At 35.8% G+C, this 18,485-nt stretch overlaps 2 protein-coding genes across 8 annotated transcripts in view; both read left to right on the top strand.

Annotated features, from left to right (window-relative positions):
- The window catches only part of LOC107550600 (TRAF2 and NCK-interacting protein kinase-like), an 87,678-nt gene extending 79,093 nt beyond the window's left edge, over positions 1-8,585 (top strand). For all 6 annotated transcript variants that reach the window (XM_016231911.1, XM_016231910.1, XM_016231914.1 and 3 more), the window contains 10 exons: positions 32-175; positions 620-722; positions 998-1,168; positions 1,271-1,414; positions 1,607-1,741; positions 2,541-2,641; positions 2,827-2,976; positions 3,714-3,873; positions 5,819-5,958; positions 7,193-8,585. In XM_016231911.1, the coding sequence (XP_016087397.1) occupies positions 32-175; positions 620-722; positions 998-1,168; positions 1,271-1,414; positions 1,607-1,741; positions 2,541-2,641; positions 2,827-2,976; positions 3,714-3,873; positions 5,819-5,958; positions 7,193-7,276 (1,332 nt within the window). In that variant the 3' untranslated portion in view covers positions 7,277-8,585. The remainder of the gene's footprint in view (positions 1-31; positions 176-619; positions 723-997; positions 1,169-1,270; positions 1,415-1,606; positions 1,742-2,540; positions 2,642-2,826; positions 2,977-3,713; positions 3,874-5,818; positions 5,959-7,192) is intronic.
- A 950-nt stretch (positions 8,586-9,535) lies between these two features.
- LOC107550598 (solute carrier family 2, facilitated glucose transporter member 2-like) overlaps positions 9,536-18,485 on the top strand; it is a 31,171-nt gene continuing 22,221 nt past the window's right edge. Inside the window, exons 1-6 of one of the 2 annotated variants that reach the window (XM_016231907.1) lie at positions 9,536-9,682; positions 11,377-11,472; positions 11,634-11,833; positions 11,985-12,109; positions 14,068-14,183; positions 15,875-16,037. In XM_016231907.1, coding sequence (XP_016087393.1) covers positions 9,674-9,682; positions 11,377-11,472; positions 11,634-11,833; positions 11,985-12,109; positions 14,068-14,183; positions 15,875-16,037 — 709 coding nt within the window. In that variant the 5' untranslated portion in view covers positions 9,536-9,673. Of the gene's footprint in view, positions 9,683-11,376; positions 11,473-11,633; positions 11,834-11,984; positions 12,110-14,067; positions 14,184-15,039; positions 15,616-15,874; positions 16,038-18,485 lie in introns of those variants that run through there. The other variant, XM_016231906.1, reaches the window with a different exon arrangement.

The raw sequence follows: 18,485 nt of genomic DNA, 5'->3' as shown, positions 1-18,485 counted from the left end.
ACTTTTGACTTATATTTGATGTTCTCTATAGACCAATGAGAGGCAGCGCTTGGGCCACGGCGAGAGCAATGGTTTCGCAGGCCACGGGAACCTACCAGACCTGCTGCGGCAAAGCCACTCCCCATCAGGAACTCCAATAGGCCTCAATTCCCAGCACCTGGACTCTATGGATGAGGTAGATAACATTTAAGAGGGATACATATCCAATATATTTAGCCTGGCAAAGCTATTTTAAATCCAGCTTGAGTTATTTCCCAATCCTGTGCTACCCTCCTCTCCCTTTAATTTGCTCTCCTCTCTTCACTTTAACTAGCATTAAAATGAGGCTAAAGGGTCTAAAAATGTGAGGAAAAACTTTGCTGTCCTAATGACTCTCATTTTCATAACTCTATCACATACATTATTTACTGACTCATAGGCACAAGTGAAAGTCTAAAATTGCATGCTGTGTCATAAAACTCCCTTTTTTTTCTGAACCATCTATTATCTAAACAGTAGGAATTGTGCTTCTGTTATATTTTTAGCCCCTGCCCCAGACTGTTTTTCTCTGAATGCCTGCTATTAGAAATCATTTTACCGGAGCTGATGTGGTTCATTTGTTGTTGTTTTTTTTTATCAGTTTGGTCATGGAGGTGGTTCGAAAGCTTCTTTCACTCCTTTTGTGGACCCACGTGTATATCAGACCTCCCCCACAGATGACAATGATGAGAGCTCAGCGGCCGGTAAATATACAAATCACAAACAAACACATCCTGTTTTCACTGCCTGCAACACTGAAAGGAAGAACATTTATGGAAAGTAATTTGAATGGCACAACATTTTGGATAAAATGGGTTTTAAAATAGGTTTATTCTGGGCACTGAATGAGATAAGAGCATTTCAACATAATTCTGCTTTCTCCTGCCGGGTTTGGTTAAAGTCCAAACATCTGTTTATGAATCAAATGGTTCCTCTTTCATATCATTTCATGTGTTTTCTTGTCTTCTCACCTCTGCAGCTTTGTTTGCTAATGAGCTGTTGCGTCAGGAACAGGCCAAACTGAACGAGGCTCGCAAGATCTCTGTGGTCAATGTCAACCCCACCAACATCAGACCTCACAGCGACACCCCAGAGATCCGCAAGTACAAGAAGCGCTTCAACTCCGAGATCCTGTGTGCTGCTCTATGGGGTACATCACTGCCTTTTTTGTTTCAATTCCTCCTCTCATATACATTCTTGTGTCAGAATCCAATTCTGAGAAGTCTTGTGTTTCGTGTTTGTGGACGCTCAGGTGTGAACCTCTTGGTGGGCACTGAGAACGGTTTAATGCTGCTGGACCGCAGCGGTCAGGGCAAGGTGTATAACCTCATCACTCGCCGACGCTTCCAACAGATGGAGGTGCTAGAGGGTCTAAATGTCCTGGTCACCATATCAGGTTGGTCTCACTACAAATAAAGATAGACAAGGTCATCGAAGCTGACATTTCAGTGTCATGTACTGCAGTCAGATGACATTTAAGTCCACATTTTTAAGCAGTGCTTTTTTCAGCTAAAATAGCCTGGTGCGTCATTTGGGGATACATGTTCGTGTTTCATTAACATGTCAGACTTGTCATTGATGTTTGCAGGGAAGAAAAACAAGCTACGTGTCTACTACTTGTCATGGCTGAGAAACAGGATACTGCACAATGATCCGGAAGTAGAGAAGAAACAGGGCTGGATCACTGTTGGGGATCTGGAAGGCTGTATTCACTATAAAGTTGGTAAGTCATCCGTCTCTGCTTGAGTTATCACAAAAATACAAAAGTGTTTTATATCAATGCCAGTGAAATTTCACAATACTCAATACCAAGTTGGAGACCATCATATTACACGGTTGCAACTACTATCCAAATAAAACACCTGAATTCAGTAATAAAGAATAAAGGTTAAAAGAGTTTGAGTGAGTGAGTTTTCTCTTTTAATTGTCGTTATTTTTTTGTTTCATAAATATCAGCGACTTCATATTATCATCACAAAATATTAAATGTTTAATTTATTTTTAATTAAAAAAAATATATATTTTTATTAGCAACATTACATGTTATTATAAATATTAACAGCATATTGGTGAGCCTGTATTTAATTTTTTACTTTATTGTATTTATATTTTATTAACAATATTATATATGAATACAAATAGTAGCATCTTCATGGAGTACAATGTGAACCTATTTTTATTTTTTTTATTTATATTCTGTTTTATTAGCTACATATTAATATAAATATTAGCAGCATGTTAGATAATGTGAAGCTGCATTTTCTGAGAGTGCAGAATGAAGCAAAGTCCAAGATATTGAGGTTGAAAGATGAAGGCTTCCCTGTTAGAGCAGAGGCTGTTAAGACTGAGGCGGTTGAGTAGGCTAATCGAGATTTCTGATGCTAATCGAAAGGATTGACATTCAGCTCGCCTCTAACAGCATGGAGAGTAGCAGCGGGGGACGGTCTGCTTTATTGTATGATTATGACAGACTGCCACTGTGAGCTGCAGATAACTGAAAGCATGATTTACTTTGTTTTCAGTGAAATATGAGAGAATCAAATTCCTGGTGATCGCACTAAAGAACTCTGTAGAGATTTATGCATGGGCCCCCAAGCCATACCATAAATTCATGGCATTCAAGGTATGATGGTGTTTGCTTATCTTTTAAATGCTCTCTGCATTTCTTTCTTGTTATTTAACTAACATGTAATATAATTTGTCAATGAAAGAAAATGCCTTAAAGGTTTGCATGCATTAACTGCCTGTTCAATCAGTTCCCTAGACTCAGCATCCATTTCTGTATCTGTATCTCTTTGTTTCTGGCAGTCGTTCACAGAACTGCAACACAGGCCTCAGCTGGTGGACCTGACGGTAGAAGAGGGTCAGAGGTTAAAGGTCATCTATGGCTCTAGTGTGGGCTTTCACGTCATAGATGTGGATTCTGGAAACCCTTATGACATCTACATACCATCACATGTACGTTATGTGTTTTTAAATTAACCTCATAGAAATACTGGATCCATTTTTGTTGCTAATAAATTTACAATACAGCTCCTCTATAACTGCAAATTAAGTAGCAGTGCAGACCTTTGGTTTTAGTTTGTGATACTAGGCTGTGATTTGGTGTCTGTAAAACACCATTTAGTTGTGCTTCTAGGTAAGGGAGCCGGTCATGGGCAACATCCTCTTGATTGGTTGAGAGGTTCCCTTGGCAGTGTTTCTCTTGGGGATTGTAGTCTAATCTTAGTGAAATAACATATGCCTCCACACGTTATGTTCGCTTCACAGCACTTGAAAGTGTGAAAAGTGCAAGGATGATTCCAGGAGCTTTGAGAAAGGCAGAAGCTCGATTTCTGTATGTGTTCATATACTGCATACTGTATTCTGTGTTCAGATAATGAATGTATATTTATAGATGGATAGGTAGGTTATACATGTAAAATGCTATACAATAATGTCAGTTGAAATGTAATAAATAATATCAATTGAAATACTCACTGCTTAAATAAACAACATGGTAAATCACAGCCACCAAAATGCAATTATTAGTGTACTTTAATAAGTTTTTGTATGAAATACTATACTTCCATAGATTCCCTTTGGTAAACAATGATTCCTTGAATGAATACATGTAAATGGAATACATGGCCATCTAATGGTCTCCTTAAGCACGGCATCATGATCTGCCAGTAACCCCTTCTTCTCTGTCTTAGATCCAAAGCAGCGTGAACCCTCATGCCATCGTGGTGCTTCCTAAGACTGATGGCATGGAGATGCTGCTGTGTTATGAAGATGAGGGCGTTTATGTCAACACCTATGGCAGAATCACCAAGGACGTGGTCTTGCAGTGGGGAGAGATGCCCACCTCTGTTGGTGAGTCTGTGTGTTTCAATACCCTTCCCAGCTGTGCAAGAGGAAACGGGCCATACTGAAAAGAGAATGACTTCTATTCAAGTTAACAAATATTTATCTTCAGAAAATACTTTACAAAAACACCATATTTTGCTGTATTGGCTAATATTAGCTTGAGTCCACAGTCACAGTGGCACTGATATCCGATTGGCCTCTACCGCAGTGTCTGTTTCTGTTAGCTGCCAGCACATGGGTAGAGCTTGAGGGATGCGAGGCCAACAGTAGTGCATGAAAACAACAGAGGGCCACACATCCTCTGCTTTGTGGGAGGAGATAAAAGTAGTTCACCCAGAGTTCAAAAACATTCGACCTTGGCTTCAACTTCTCTGTTTTGAGAAGTGTGTGTGTGTGTGTGTGTGTGTGTGTGTGTGTGTGTGAGAGAGCTGGTTTGAGTAACACATTAGCTGGAGGATTTAGGGCTTTTGGCATGCTTTATCATATATATTAATCTCAATGAGGGAGTGTTTGGGCAGAGCTCCTTACGTTTGGCAGGCTGTTATGATTATTAGTAGTGCTTGCGTACAGAATTATTCACTTTGGGGTGATTTTTATGCAGTGCTTACTAATCTCCAGCCTGGCTTATGAAAAGACGTCATGGAAGGCATTCAGAGATCAGAAAAAAAGATACATCTACCGTTTTAAATCAAGACACAACCAAGCTGTATAAGCAAATAAACAGACCATACTAGACTTGACTCATGGGCAGTTATTGAAGGGTGAAGATGCCATAAAATAGTTTTGGTCGGCCCAATTTTAAGTGTTATTTTAAATGTTATGCGACAGCAATTTTTATCAGGACAAGCTTTTATGAACTTATTTATGGAAAAACATTTAATTTTTATCACAAGTTCATTTAACGAGTCTTTTCTAGAATCGTGCTCATTCTTGTCAAATTTGATAAAAGGTTTGTTTTTATTATATCGGGCTTATTATGTTGTTGAATGTTTAATTTGTATCTACCATGTGATATCTGATGAAGCTAATATTGCAATACATTTAAATACAACAACAGAGATCAGACAAAAGTGTTTTATAGGAATAGTTTCATCATTTACTCACCCCTTGTGTTGTTCCAAACTTGCTTTCTTCTTTGCGACACCAAAGAAAATGTTTAGTAAATTTTATTAGTATTTTCATAAGTGTTTATTTTTGTACCATATTCATTTGTTTCAAAGCAGCTTTACAGAAAATTATGATGTTAATATTTATAATGTCTTCATTGCTTATAGACACATTTAGCAGATTAGAGCTGGGTGATAGTGTAGTTTACATTTTGTAAAGATGTAAATCAAGAAGTTGAGATTTGCTATATAGTATATATCACTTCACGTGAGTATACTATATGTATGCAAATAAAGTTGGATATACATATGTATTCAACTTTATATATAGAGCTGTGTGATAATGTTTAACAGAATGTTCAAGTTGTTTTGTTTAATAAAATTAAAGTGGATAGAGGAACCAGGAGCTCTCAAGACAAAAAAACTAAACTAAAAAAACATCATAGAAGTCATCCATAAGGCTTGTTTGCTGTATCGCAATTCTTCCGAAGCAGTACATAGAACATTTTGAAATAATGAGGTTTAAGTCATTATTTCTGTTAATATACCACTGTCATTATATGGAAAACAGAGGCTTTGACATTCTGCATAAATAACTACTTGTGTTTAATTTCTTTAATCCTTTTGTCCCCAAGAACCAAGAAATGAACGAAATATCACCGATATTACCCTGGCCAACAGGGGTTTTTTTTTTTTTTTTTTTTAAGAAGTGGAGTATACTAAATCATTTTCAAAAGTAAAATGAAAGTGGTTCACATTTTCTGAGAGAACTATGGTACTGTACTTTGTTTTTGGTATAAAGATTGTCTATGCATGAGAACTCAAGAAGATGTTCTGTTTCGCAGCTTATATCCACTCCAACCAGATCATGGGCTGGGGAGAGAAAGCCATTGAGATCCGCTCTGTTGAAACGGGCCACCTGGATGGGGTTTTCATGCACAAGAGAGCTCAGAGACTTAAGTTCCTCTGTGAGAGGAATGACAAGGTTAGACTCCTATTGTTGTAGATAGGCATGGGCCGATTACTGGTTTCAAGGTATACCGCAATTTGAAAATTTCACTGTTTCAAAACCGCTAATATTTTCCTTTATACCGTTCCTGCGGTATGCACTGTTTTTCATGTCTCCTCAAAGACTTAAAGTGTAAGAATCCCTCAGGTTGAGTGCAGTGCAGAGAGTAACACGAAACTCCTCCTCCTGTTGGTGCAAGCGAGCGGTCAGTCACGTGTGTGTGTGTAGGACGCAAACTTAAGGAGCTTCCCCTGGAACTTACGCGATCGGCAACCAGCCGTTTTTTATCTTATTGCAAGCAACTTGTCTCTGTTCTGGACTTGCACAAACTGCGTTGCAATGCAAGCGTTTTCCAAAATGTCATTTATGTGAAAATATGAAGTCTGTAAACGCCCGTTAACACAGGCCAGAGACGTTGAAGACGGACGCACAGAGAAAAATACTGTAGCAGGCAGATCACTCACTGTTCATGATGCACGATCTATTGGAAGAAAAAACTCAATATTAATTTGGGGGTTTATATGAATGTGTTTCTGAGGGGAGCTGACTGTCTTCAGAAAAGTTTACGTGGTATTTTCTTTCAATCTAGCCTCTGTATAGTTCATATTAAGCAGTGTTTCAGAGCAGTGCTGCTTTGTTTACAGCGGTAACCAAGGAAACACTGTTTCTGGTGTTCCAGAAGCGCCTCCTGCTGTCAGAGAGTGAATCTGCATCTCATTCAGAGCATCTGCTGTTTGTTTCGTTCAGGCATGTAGTATAATTTCACAAAGCTAGTCAGAACAGAACATTCTGTTTTTGTTTTAAATGGGGTTAAATCAAATTATGTATATGAAATTATATAACTAAATTGTATGAAATTATATAAATATGTATATGAATTATATAACTAAAATTAAATAACTAATTACAGATTTAGGTTAAATAAAGATGTCAGTTCCTAATATTCTGTATGTTGCTTAAAAACTAAATAAATTGTGTTCAGCAGAAATTTTTTTTTTTTTTTTACCCAGTCATTTAAAAATAACACATTTTAGAGCTGTAACGACGATACCGTGATGCCGTGATATTTTTGCTTAAGGTTATCATACCGTCAATCTCATACCGGCCCATGCCTAGTTGTAGATCATCACCAATGTTACTGTTCATCTAAAACAGCTTGGACCATTTTGGATGAGCTTAATTTCTCCTCTTCTTTTTTTTTTTCCTGCAGGTGTTTTTCGCCTCGGTCCGATCAGGCGGTAGCAGTCAAGTGTTCTTCATGACGCTGAACAGGAACTCTTTGATGAACTGGTGAAGCTCCTACAGACCCAACACTGGAGCCTTTTTCCTGCCAGCATTGCATCTGTGAGCGCACAGTACATTGACAGTTTGGTCTGAAAAATATTTTAAAATATTAGAGACTCTTGAGGAGTGAGCTTGGAGACATGGGTCTGTCCCGTTGAAAGAGCACTGGCTCTCTGCACACGGCTCATGGAGGTGCCGTATCTGACGTCACCTGCAGTGGCACGCAGTTCTCAGAAGAGGGGGCTGATTAACTTGAACTTGGTTTTAGACCTTATTTGTGGCCTCTGGTATAGCCTGTTCTTTTAGGGTCCTCCCCTTTTACGTTCCAATCCCTAGTTTCCCATTGGTTTTGATTGACTTTTTTCCATTGAATTTTAATCAGTTGCATGATTGTAAAGAATTGGACAATATTTAAAAGATAACAAATGTGGGGATAACATTAGCAAGCACTCAGGCTAAGACCAAGCTTTAGTCTCTTGATGTTTCACTTAAAAACACTTCTGTCAGTTTCACAAATATCTGTGATGCCCGTTTTTGTCCGATTTCTCAAAAGAGAATGACATGCTTAAAGAAATGAATAACACTGGTGCTCATTTGTATATTGTCAACAAAGTCCATATACTGTACATTGATCCAAAGTACTGTATCGCAAAATATAGTTGAGTTTGTTTTATAGCTTTGAGGTTGGAAATACGGAGCTGAACGGATCATGAATGCATTGTTAAATACCATGTTTTGAATTCTTACTCTAACTTCTCTGGTCTTTTTTTGGAATGTTTGAAACATGGAGAAACGGAAGCACGAAAGTTAACAGTGAAATCTTGCCATACGCGGAAGAAAACAGACCTCCTCACTGGTTGCATGTTTGTGTAGACACTGGATCAGATATTGTGCGACGTGTATGTCAGAGCAACATGATATCTGAGATTAAAAAAATTAAAAATAAAAAAAGATAGAAGATAAAAGCACCTGTATTTCAGTGACAATTGAGAATTGATGATGACTTTATTTAGATTTCATTATAGTGCCTAGCACAAATTAACCTGTGTGAAATCAGTCTTTAGAGGCACATTGATTTTCTATTTTTGCATAATATTTTTACGCCATATAACTCTTATGTTTCGGCCATCATTTGTAGGCCACTAGTCTCTCTTCTCAACATTTCAAAAGACTCAGCATTGTTAAATTAAGCTGTAGCTTCTTACACTTTTATTTTGCAACATTGTTTAATGGGTTAAATAAACCTGGGGCTCAGAACATTCCAAAAAGGGAAAAGGTTCTTCATCTGATAATTATGTGGTACTCAAAGGCACTTGGACTACAATATCACAAATGTTGATCTTAACTACTTGGTACAAACGTTGGTACAGAACTACTACAGTAGATCAACAGATATTAACCATAATGTATTGTTTTTGTATTGTTCATTAGCTCTTTTTTTCAGTTTATTACATTTTGTTTTGTATGTTTGCCTGGGGTTTCAGTTCGACGCTTTAGATGTTCTCAAAGTCACTTGATGTTTGCACACTATATAGATATTTATATTTCTTTCACATCTCTTACATAGCAAAAGAAGATATTTTAATGGTGAGGGAATGAGAGATTTTTAGCAATAATGTCCTGCGGATGTATGTATGTATGCTGTGTGAAACACTGTGTTCGGCCAGTGCTGGGAAAGAACCTCACTGAGCTCTTTTAATTAACTACTTTATTTGACACTCAAGAATGGTTACTTAATGTTTCTGTCTTAATACGTTTTTAATGATCGTCAAAGCTGTAAACACGATTTTGATTTCTTTTACGGTGATAGAAGCACTATGTCCTCTTTTGGTTTGTTTTTTTATTTTATGATAAGAAAAAAATAAACAAATAAGTACCTTTTTTGGCTAGTGTTAGTGTCCCTCACTCTGTTGAATCTTTGGTTGTTTTCCAGAGCTCATGAAAGCACCAGTATCTCTGAGCGCTGAGAACTTTGCTCTGATAGGTGTAATACATTAACTCTTCTTGCTCAAACACATATGTCTTATCCAGCCACTTTATGCTAATAAAAAAAAGCACCAATCTAGCTATGCTGACACCTGGTATTCTTCAATGTTTGCATCATAAATGTATTAATATACCTTAAAATTATATAAAAAGTCATATCAATCATTTTGACCATACAATTAAAGTGAAACAATAGTCTGGTATTCAGTGGGAAGATGATTGTCCTGAAGCAGCACATAAACAGCAGTGATACATGGACATCATTAGTGGATCAGGGCAGAAGGTCTCCAGCTCAGCACACATGTGCAGCATGATCCTGCAGTAACAGGATTGATCATTTACTGAGTATTGAGAAAGCAGCCGAGAACCTTGGAGCCACTATTAATGACCAAGAACAGCTTTTACTGACACTTCATGCAAAATGGAGAAGGCAAGTTGATTTAATCTTTTTGTTTTATGAATTCATACGGATAATGAAAATGCCTTTTGATTTCCATCTGAATGATAAGTAACAGGTTGGCAATGCTGAATGGTGTGAAATAGTGTCTTATTGACATGACTGTGTCTTTTAACTTTGCATGTTGAATTTAAATGTCTTTTTTTTTTTTGTGGAAAGTTAAAAAAGTTTTTTTGTGAATTTACTCTTGTATGAATGAGACGGCAAAGATGATAGTCATAACATGCGGAATAGTGAATGCAGGTGTTATTCATGCTTTGATTATGAGCTTTCTGGGTTTATCATTAATGTTACTTCGATTTGACAAAATAAACCGCCTTTTAATTGTAAGCTGTCAAATGAATAACCAAAATGACCAGAATACAGATACTTCAATTATGTGTATGAAAAACTATTTTAATAGATTTAAGAAATGCAGCTGTCTAAAATGACATTGTTTGTATGACTGTTTATTTACATAACTGCATATTTACGTAAGTAGTTAGTAATGTTAATAAACTATGCATATATGTATGTTTGTAATTGCCCATTGTTATTGTTGTTACTATAGTAGATAATTGTAACAGTATGTGTTATGTACACTCCTAAATTAGTATTACTAGAGATTTTCAGACCATCAAGAGCTTTAGTTCTGTTTACTCGGGTATTACACATGTACTTGGAAAAAATACATTTAATTATATTTCAGATGTTATAACAATCTTTTTTTTAGTTACATCTTCTCAATTATACTAGTAAAGAGTGTTAATCCATCTACATCTAATCGTGTTCATTGTTCTTAAATCAAATATTTGTTCAAACAAAGAATACATGTTTTATTCCTTTAACAAAAAATATATATGTATTATTTTTCATTTAAAGAGCACAATTGAATTAAAATGTATACCTTATTTTTTTTAGTTCACAAACATTTGTCTTTCAGTGCAAGACCTTTTTATAAAAAGGCTCTGGCCTTAATTATAAATTAAATAAGAGGAAAACATGTAATTGAGCGTTGTAATAAAGTGTTTTGTTTGTATTGCTAATTTCTATTGGCACATTCTGAATTGATCAAGAGTAAATGATACTGCTACTGTAAATGAACTTTTATGGTAACAGTTTCTGCAGGTTTTAAGAAGGTAAATTTAAGATTTTTAATACCTTTTTAGGACCAAGTAAAGAAAATGAGGAATAAACTGAATGGAACAAAATATGTCAGTATGGTTCAAAGTTTAAAAATACAACTTCCAACATTTTTTTTTCTTTCACTGAAAATGTCTACATATTCTTAAATCAATGTACATTTACTTGAGAGGTAAAATGACAAAAGTCTTGTTTTATGAGACATTGATAAAAATTACGTGAGTTCATTCTTCAAACAAGAACAGTTATCTGCCAGTGGGCTCAGAAAACAGGTTTTTATACCCCATTGACAGATGTTTGTTCTTGTTTTAAGCATAAACTCACTTAATTTTGTTCAGTTTCAAAAACAAGACTTCATACGTTCAGTTTGCATCTGAAGTAAATGTATCTTGATTTAAGGATGCTTAGATATTTGAATTGGTGCTTGCAACATTTAATGCCATGATTTTATGAATGAAAAACTTTCTGATTAGATTTAAGACCTTTTTAGGCCTTAATTTGTGGAAGGTCAGAATTAGGACCTGTTGTGTTTTCCTGTCTTACAGCAGTTAACAGGCACACTCGCTCTGGCAGTGTTCACAGCTGCGCTTGGCTCTCTGCAGATGGGATACAGCCTGGGCGTCATCAACGCCCCACAGAAGGTCAGCCATCACACCATCATTACAACCTTCACACTCCTGCATTCAGAGCCAGTGTGATAGGGATTTATCTATTTGAGATTATATCTTTAAGAGAAAGGACTGTTGTTCACTACTATTATTGGGAAGGGATTTGTCATGGCATTATGTCATTTGTGTTGTAGGTCATTGAAAGGCACTATGCAAGATCGCTGGGTGTCTATAATGAAGAACTAGCTCGTAGTGAAGGAGGAAACACAACAGAACATGAAGAACCGACTGATGCGTCTGTGGTCATGTACTGGTCCTTGTCTGTGGCCATCTTCTCCATCGGAGGCATGGTGTCCTCCTTTCTAGTGAGCTTTGTTAGCGACATCCGTGGAAGGTAGAGTATTTGTGAACTTGTGAATAATTAACGTTCATTGCAAGAAATAGTTTAATCTTCCCTTATCTTGAAAGTATAATGTTTTATGTGTTCAGATTCAGTGGAATGTGACTCATATCTGTGGTCTTGTCTGTATACTATTGATTTACAGGATCAAAGGTATGCTGTTTATAAATGTCCTGGCCATAACAGCTGGGCTGCTAATGGGCCTGGCTAAGATGGGCACACCTTACCTCATGGTGATAGCAGGACGTGCTATCATGGGACTGTACTGTGGTAAGAGACACAACCTTGCCTCTATTTTCATGGAATCTTAAAGGTGACATATCATGAAAATCGGACTTTTCCAGGTTTTAAGTGCTATAATCAGGTCCCCGGTGCATCTACCAACCAAGGAAACGTGAAAAAGATTAACCCAGTAACTTTGTTTTGGGAAGCCTTTTTCTGCAAGCGTCTGAGAAAACAAGCTCGTCTGGTTTCGCTCCCATGGTGACGTGGCAAAGGGATCTCATTATAATATTACCGCCCCTTAATCTGTAAGTTTACAACCACGGCGCCGTTATTGTGTTTTCGCAAGCGACAATGGTGTACTAGTTCTAATGCCATGGCGAAACTCTTCTGTCTTTGGCTGCACTGACGAGCACAGAACACTATTTTCAGTCCCAGCCTCAGAGGAGACAAGAGAGCATTGGATTTATTGATTTATTTAATGTACAGTATATTGCTGCTGCCACACAGATCTAAAATAAACATGCGATTGTGTGTGAATGAGAACTTAGTTTAGTACTCACATGCTGTGACAGCCGCTTTCTGTCCGTGTGCTTCGGATGTGTGCTCTCAGAAAACCCTATATCAGAATTTTAAACTCATATGGTTTAAAACGCATGATTTCAGCGCGATAAACATGATGATCAGAACCAAAACAGATGTTTTTAGCAGGTACCAGCTGTAATGGCAGCTCTATTCTGGAAAAGGGACTTTAAAGAGACAGGCCCGAAAAGCAGCGTGTTTCTGCTTCCACTCAAAATAGGCATTTTCAAAATGATATAATAAATGATCTGTGGGGTATTTTGAGCTGAAACTTCACGGACACATTCTGGGGACACCAGAGACTTACATTACATATTGTAAAAAGGGGGCATAATATGTCTCCTTTAAGAGAAAAGCAAGGCAATTTAATCAATTTTAATAATTGATTAAAATGATTAAAAATTATCATAAAATAATCATGCATAAGACCATATAAGAAATAAAAAATAATAAATGGTAAAAAAAGGAGTAAAAATGTATTTAAAATGTATTAAAATTCAAATAAGAAAAAACAACATGAGTACATAAGATAAAAAGGAAACTTTTTAAATAACAATAATAATAACCTTGCTCTAGTAATGTAAAAATTCAAAAGCAACATCACACCAGCAAGAACTGTACAGCAAGCTGTTTCAAATCTCAGAAAGTGGGATATTGCTTTTATACAGCAGTTCAATAATCAAATAAATAAACAACTCACATTTTAGATTCAACAGTCCCAGTTATTTTGTCTATTTTTGCTCCAAATAGTGATGTTCATGAGCGATTCATTCATTTTGTGTCATGTAATGAAAGAACAGAACATTTGAACTAGAAGACACATTTAGAACTTACAATTTCTGTTTCTCATAATTTGTCTTTGTCTTTGGCTGCATAACTTTTTTCCAGTTCACAATATGATCAACGATTGCATATGTGGATTCAGGGAATTTGGCTATTGAAAAAATATATATAATTTTAATTGAACTAATTTAAGCTTAAATTAACTAAATGAGCGAAATTGACTTTGAATAATATTAGTTCATTTTGCTGAATGAGATTCAAAGATCAAGTAAGTAAAAGATCCAATCCTGTCATGACAACAACAAAAGTAATTTCAAACAAAGTACACCAGAAACCATTGCATCTCCGAGCAGCACCCAGTAGCGGTGTTTCCTGATCAAATCAGTTGAGTGAATTATTCAATGACTCACACATAGAGGCAGCCATTTGCTTCATTCCTTAATTAATCATTATTTTAAACGAATCGGTTGAGTGAATGATTCATGGTTCACTTATAAAGACAATCACTTTTCATCTGCTACAGTTTTTAAAAGTTTTTTACTTAAATTTGTTGTATTATATTGCACTGTTACATGTTTTATGTTTGTATATGCAATATGTTTTGACTGCACACTTGTTCATATATGACACACGTGTTATAGGTCTGTCATCTGGCCTGGTGCCTCTGTACATTGGAGAGATTTCTCCAGTGAAGTACAGAGGTGCTATGGGAGCACTTCACCAGCTGGCTATTGTAATTGGCATCCTTATAAGTCAAGTGAGTGCTACTTTTATAATACATCTAATTCACAATGAGGGTTAAACTGTTCATAGTGAGAACTGAATATTAACTGAATAGTTGATATTATTAAATAAAAGAGCATGACCATACATGATCTTCCAATCTGTATTACAATCAGCTGAAACAACTGTGATAAAAAAAGTGATGTAAGATACTCATGAGGTCTAGGGTAGTAACTCTTTTTCGATTCTTATTAGACATCTGTAAGATGTGTGCAGGTGTCCTTGTTCTACAGGTCATTGGTCTGGATTTCTTGCTGGGAAATGATGACATGTGGCACGTATTGCTGGATAAGACCATATAAGAAATAAAAAATAATAAATGGTAAAAAAAGGAGTAAAAATGTATTTAAAATGTATTAAAATTCAAATAAGAAAAAACAACATGAGTACATAAGATAAAAAGGAAACTTTTTAAATAACAATAATAATAACCTTGCTCTAGTAATGTAAAAATTCAAAAGCAACATCACACCAGCAAGAACTGTACAGCAAGCTGTTTCAAATCTCAGAAAGTGGGATATTGCTTTTATACAGCAGTTCAATAATCAAATAAATAAACAACTCACATTTTAGATTCAACAGTCCCAGTTATTTTGTCTATTTTTGCTCCAAATAGTGATGTTCATGAGCGATTCATTCATTTTGTGTCATGTAATGAAAGAACAGAACATTTGAACTAGAAGACACATTTAGAACTTACAATTTCTGTTTCTCATAATTTGTCTTTGTCTTTGGCTGCATAACTTTTTTCCAGTTCACAATATGATCAACGATTGCATATGTGGATTCAGGGAATTTGGCTATTGAAAAAATATATATAATTTTAATTGAACTAATTTAAGCTTAAATTAACTAAATGAGCGAAATTGACTTTGAATAATATTAGTTCATTTTGCTGAATGAGATTCAAAGATCAAGTAAGTAAAAGATCCAATCCTGTCATGACAACAACAAAAGTAATTTCAAACAAAGTACACCAGAAACCATTGCATCTCCGAGCAGCACCCAGTAGCGGTGTTTCCTGATCAAATCAGTTGAGTGAATTATTCAATGACTCACACATAGAGGCAGCCATTTGCTTCATTCCTTAATTAATCATTATTTTAAACGAATCGGTTGAGTGAATGATTCATGGTTCACTTATAAAGACAATCACTTTTCATCTGCTACAGTTTTTAAAAGTTTTTTACTTAAATTTGTTGTATTATATTGCACTGTTACATGTTTTATGTTTGTATATGCAATATGTTTTGACTGCACACTTGTTCATATATGACACACGTGTTATAGGTCTGTCATCTGGCCTGGTGCCTCTGTACATTGGAGAGATTTCTCCAGTGAAGTACAGAGGTGCTATGGGAGCACTTCACCAGCTGGCTATTGTAATTGGCATCCTTATAAGTCAAGTGAGTGCTACTTTTATAATACATCTAATTCACAATGAGGGTTAAACTGTTCATAGTGAGAACTGAATATTAACTGAATAGTTGATATTATTAAATAAAAGAGCATGACCATACATGATCTTCCAATCTGTATTACAATCAGCTGAAACAACTGTGATAAAAAAAGTGATGTAAGATACTCATGAGGTCTAGGGTAGTAACTCTTTTTCGATTCTTATTAGACATCTGTAAGATGTGTGCAGGTGTCCTTGTTCTACAGGTCATTGGTCTGGATTTCTTGCTGGGAAATGATGACATGTGGCACGTATTGCTGGGTCTTTCTGGAGCTCCTGCTATCCTGCAGAGTCTGCTGCTGCTTGTGTGTCCAGAGAGTCCTCGATATCTTTACATCAAACTAGGCAAAGTGGAAGAAGCATGCAAGAGTATGTGCCAAAGCCTTTCTTAATCATTACTCTTGGACAATGTATGTTTAAACATATACTCATAATCTCGTAATAGGCTTTTTATGAGAATAAAGTCTTAAAGTGTAGAGAAATAAAAAGTCACAACATTATGACACTAAAGTACTATCATTTTAAGAATAAAGTCAAAACTACAAGAATAAAATTTTTTGAGATTCAAGTCAGTATTATGAGAATAAGGAAAGTAGCATCAAAGTGAAGTGAAGTGGAGCTGACCACTGGCTGCAATTACAGATGCACAAAACAGGCAATTTCCTGAATGTCCGTCTGGTTCCTTCTCCTTAATAAATTAAATTTCCTGCATTTCACTGCCGGATTCTAATGACAAATAGTAAATACTGTAAATACTATTTTTAGTAAATACTGACACATGCTAGTCAATCTAAATCCTCCACATCCATTTTCTGCATTGATGAAGCTGATAAAAAATGTTTTACCCTCAAAACCCCTTTTTTAACCTTTTCTTTTTAAGGCCATATTATGTTTTTAATCTCTTAAATTGAAAGAAACTCTAGTAACACTACGACTTTATTCTCACAACATTGACAATATTTCAAAAACAATGTGACTTTATTCTCTTTACCTTATGACTTTCTTTTTTAACATTACAACCATATTTTTGTAACTTACCATTTTATTCTTGTAACATTGACAATTTTTGTAACATCACAATTTTATTCTCACAACATTGACATTATTTTGGTAAAATTATAAATGTATTTTTGTAGCATTCAAACTTTATTCTTGCAACATTACAGCTTTATTTCTGTAACATTACTACATAAAAAAAAAACATCAGGACCTTAATCTTATATTAGGACTATTAAAAAAAAAGGTAATTAGTGAATTATTTTCTTTTATTTTTTTAACGTGCTACTAAAACATTGTCTTAGTGTAATGTTTTACAATTTAATTAATTGTCTTCTCTCTAAAAGCTTCTTCACACCAAGAACGAAAACTAAAAAGATATTAGCATCCACACCAACGGACGGTTATGTGATGTTTATTCTAACCAGATGTTTATCCATTCGACTTTAAAGTCGAATGTATTTTGATCGGCTGTCAATTTTTTTATCATTCACCCACTGGGAAAAAAAAATATATATATATACTGTATATACTGTATATATATATATATATATATATTATGAAAGTGATTCCAAGTATATTGTTCCTCTATGTCATTATTGTTATAGTTGTGGTTGGGATTAGCTATTCTCATAGACTAGAGCGATTTTTAAAACGTAAAAAAAAAAATTTAATAAAATTAAAATATTCTGAAATTCTTCTGAAATAATGATTCTCAGTTCTTCCCTCTGGTAGGTCTGAAAAGGCTGAAGGGAGATTACGACACCTCAAAGCACATAGCAGAGATGCAGGCAGAGAAAGAGGAGGCCATGAATGAGGCGCAAACGTCCATCCTGCGGCTGCTCCGTTCCTCTGTGTACCGCCAGCAGCTCTTTGTGGCCCTGATGATGCATTTATCCCAGCAGTTCTCTGGGATCAACGCTGTACGCTCAATCTACCTTTATACTCCCATTTCATTGAAAAAAAAAAACATTTCAATTGACATTTTATGGACCCCATTACTATTAGACAACTGTAATATTTGATCTTCTCTTTGTTGTTTTTTTCTAGATCTTTTATTACTCTACTTCGATCTTCCAGACTGCGGGGGTTGGTCAGCCTGTGTATGCCACTATTGGAATGGGAGTTATAAACATCATTTTCACCCTTGTGTCGGTAAACAGACACTAATTTAAAGGCAAACACTGGCTGCTGAGGAACAGGCTCTTGTCTCTTAGAAACAGCAGAGTGCTGTTGCCTCTCGGGTCTTACTTTCTCTTAATGCTTTTTGATAATAACTCAAGACTGATATTGCAGATTTTCCAACTTAGTTGAGAGCATGTTTCTTTAGACAACAGATTGCAACTGAAGGCAGAGCAGCTCTCATTAGCACTGTGATCAAAATGTGTCATTTATTTAGGTTAGATTTATACAAATCTGTGCTGACATTATTAATCATGCTCATATTTAATATACCATGACCCAGTGAGACATCTCACCTTGAATCTTGCGAACAAATTAAGTTATAATTACTGCTACATAGATCTGGAGAGGTGGCTGAAGCTTCACAGAGCTGGAGAGCAGCCATATGTTATCAGGGACTTTGCAGTGTTTATGTCTGCTAGTTCAAGGGCAGCCTGCAAGTGAAAACAGTTTTGAGTAAAGAGTCAAGAGCTACTCTAAATCAAACAATCCATTCAGAACAGGTTTTGATCAATCTGGTGCATGAAAGCGCAACGGAGTAGACAAAGTCATTTTCTGATTTTCACTCAAGAAAGTTTTAGCTCTAAAGAATAATTAAATTAAGTAATTTTGAAAAATATGGTTTAAATGTGAACTCAC

This window comes from Sinocyclocheilus grahami, unplaced genomic scaffold (assembly GCF_001515645.1).
Source record: "Sinocyclocheilus grahami isolate Dianchi unplaced genomic scaffold, SAMN03320097.WGS_v1.1 scaffold402.1, whole genome shotgun sequence".
NCBI lineage: Eukaryota > Metazoa > Chordata > Actinopteri > Cypriniformes > Cyprinidae > Sinocyclocheilus > Sinocyclocheilus grahami.
Note: the sequence above shows the minus strand (reverse complement) of the source record. Positions and strands in the feature narration are given on the sequence as shown.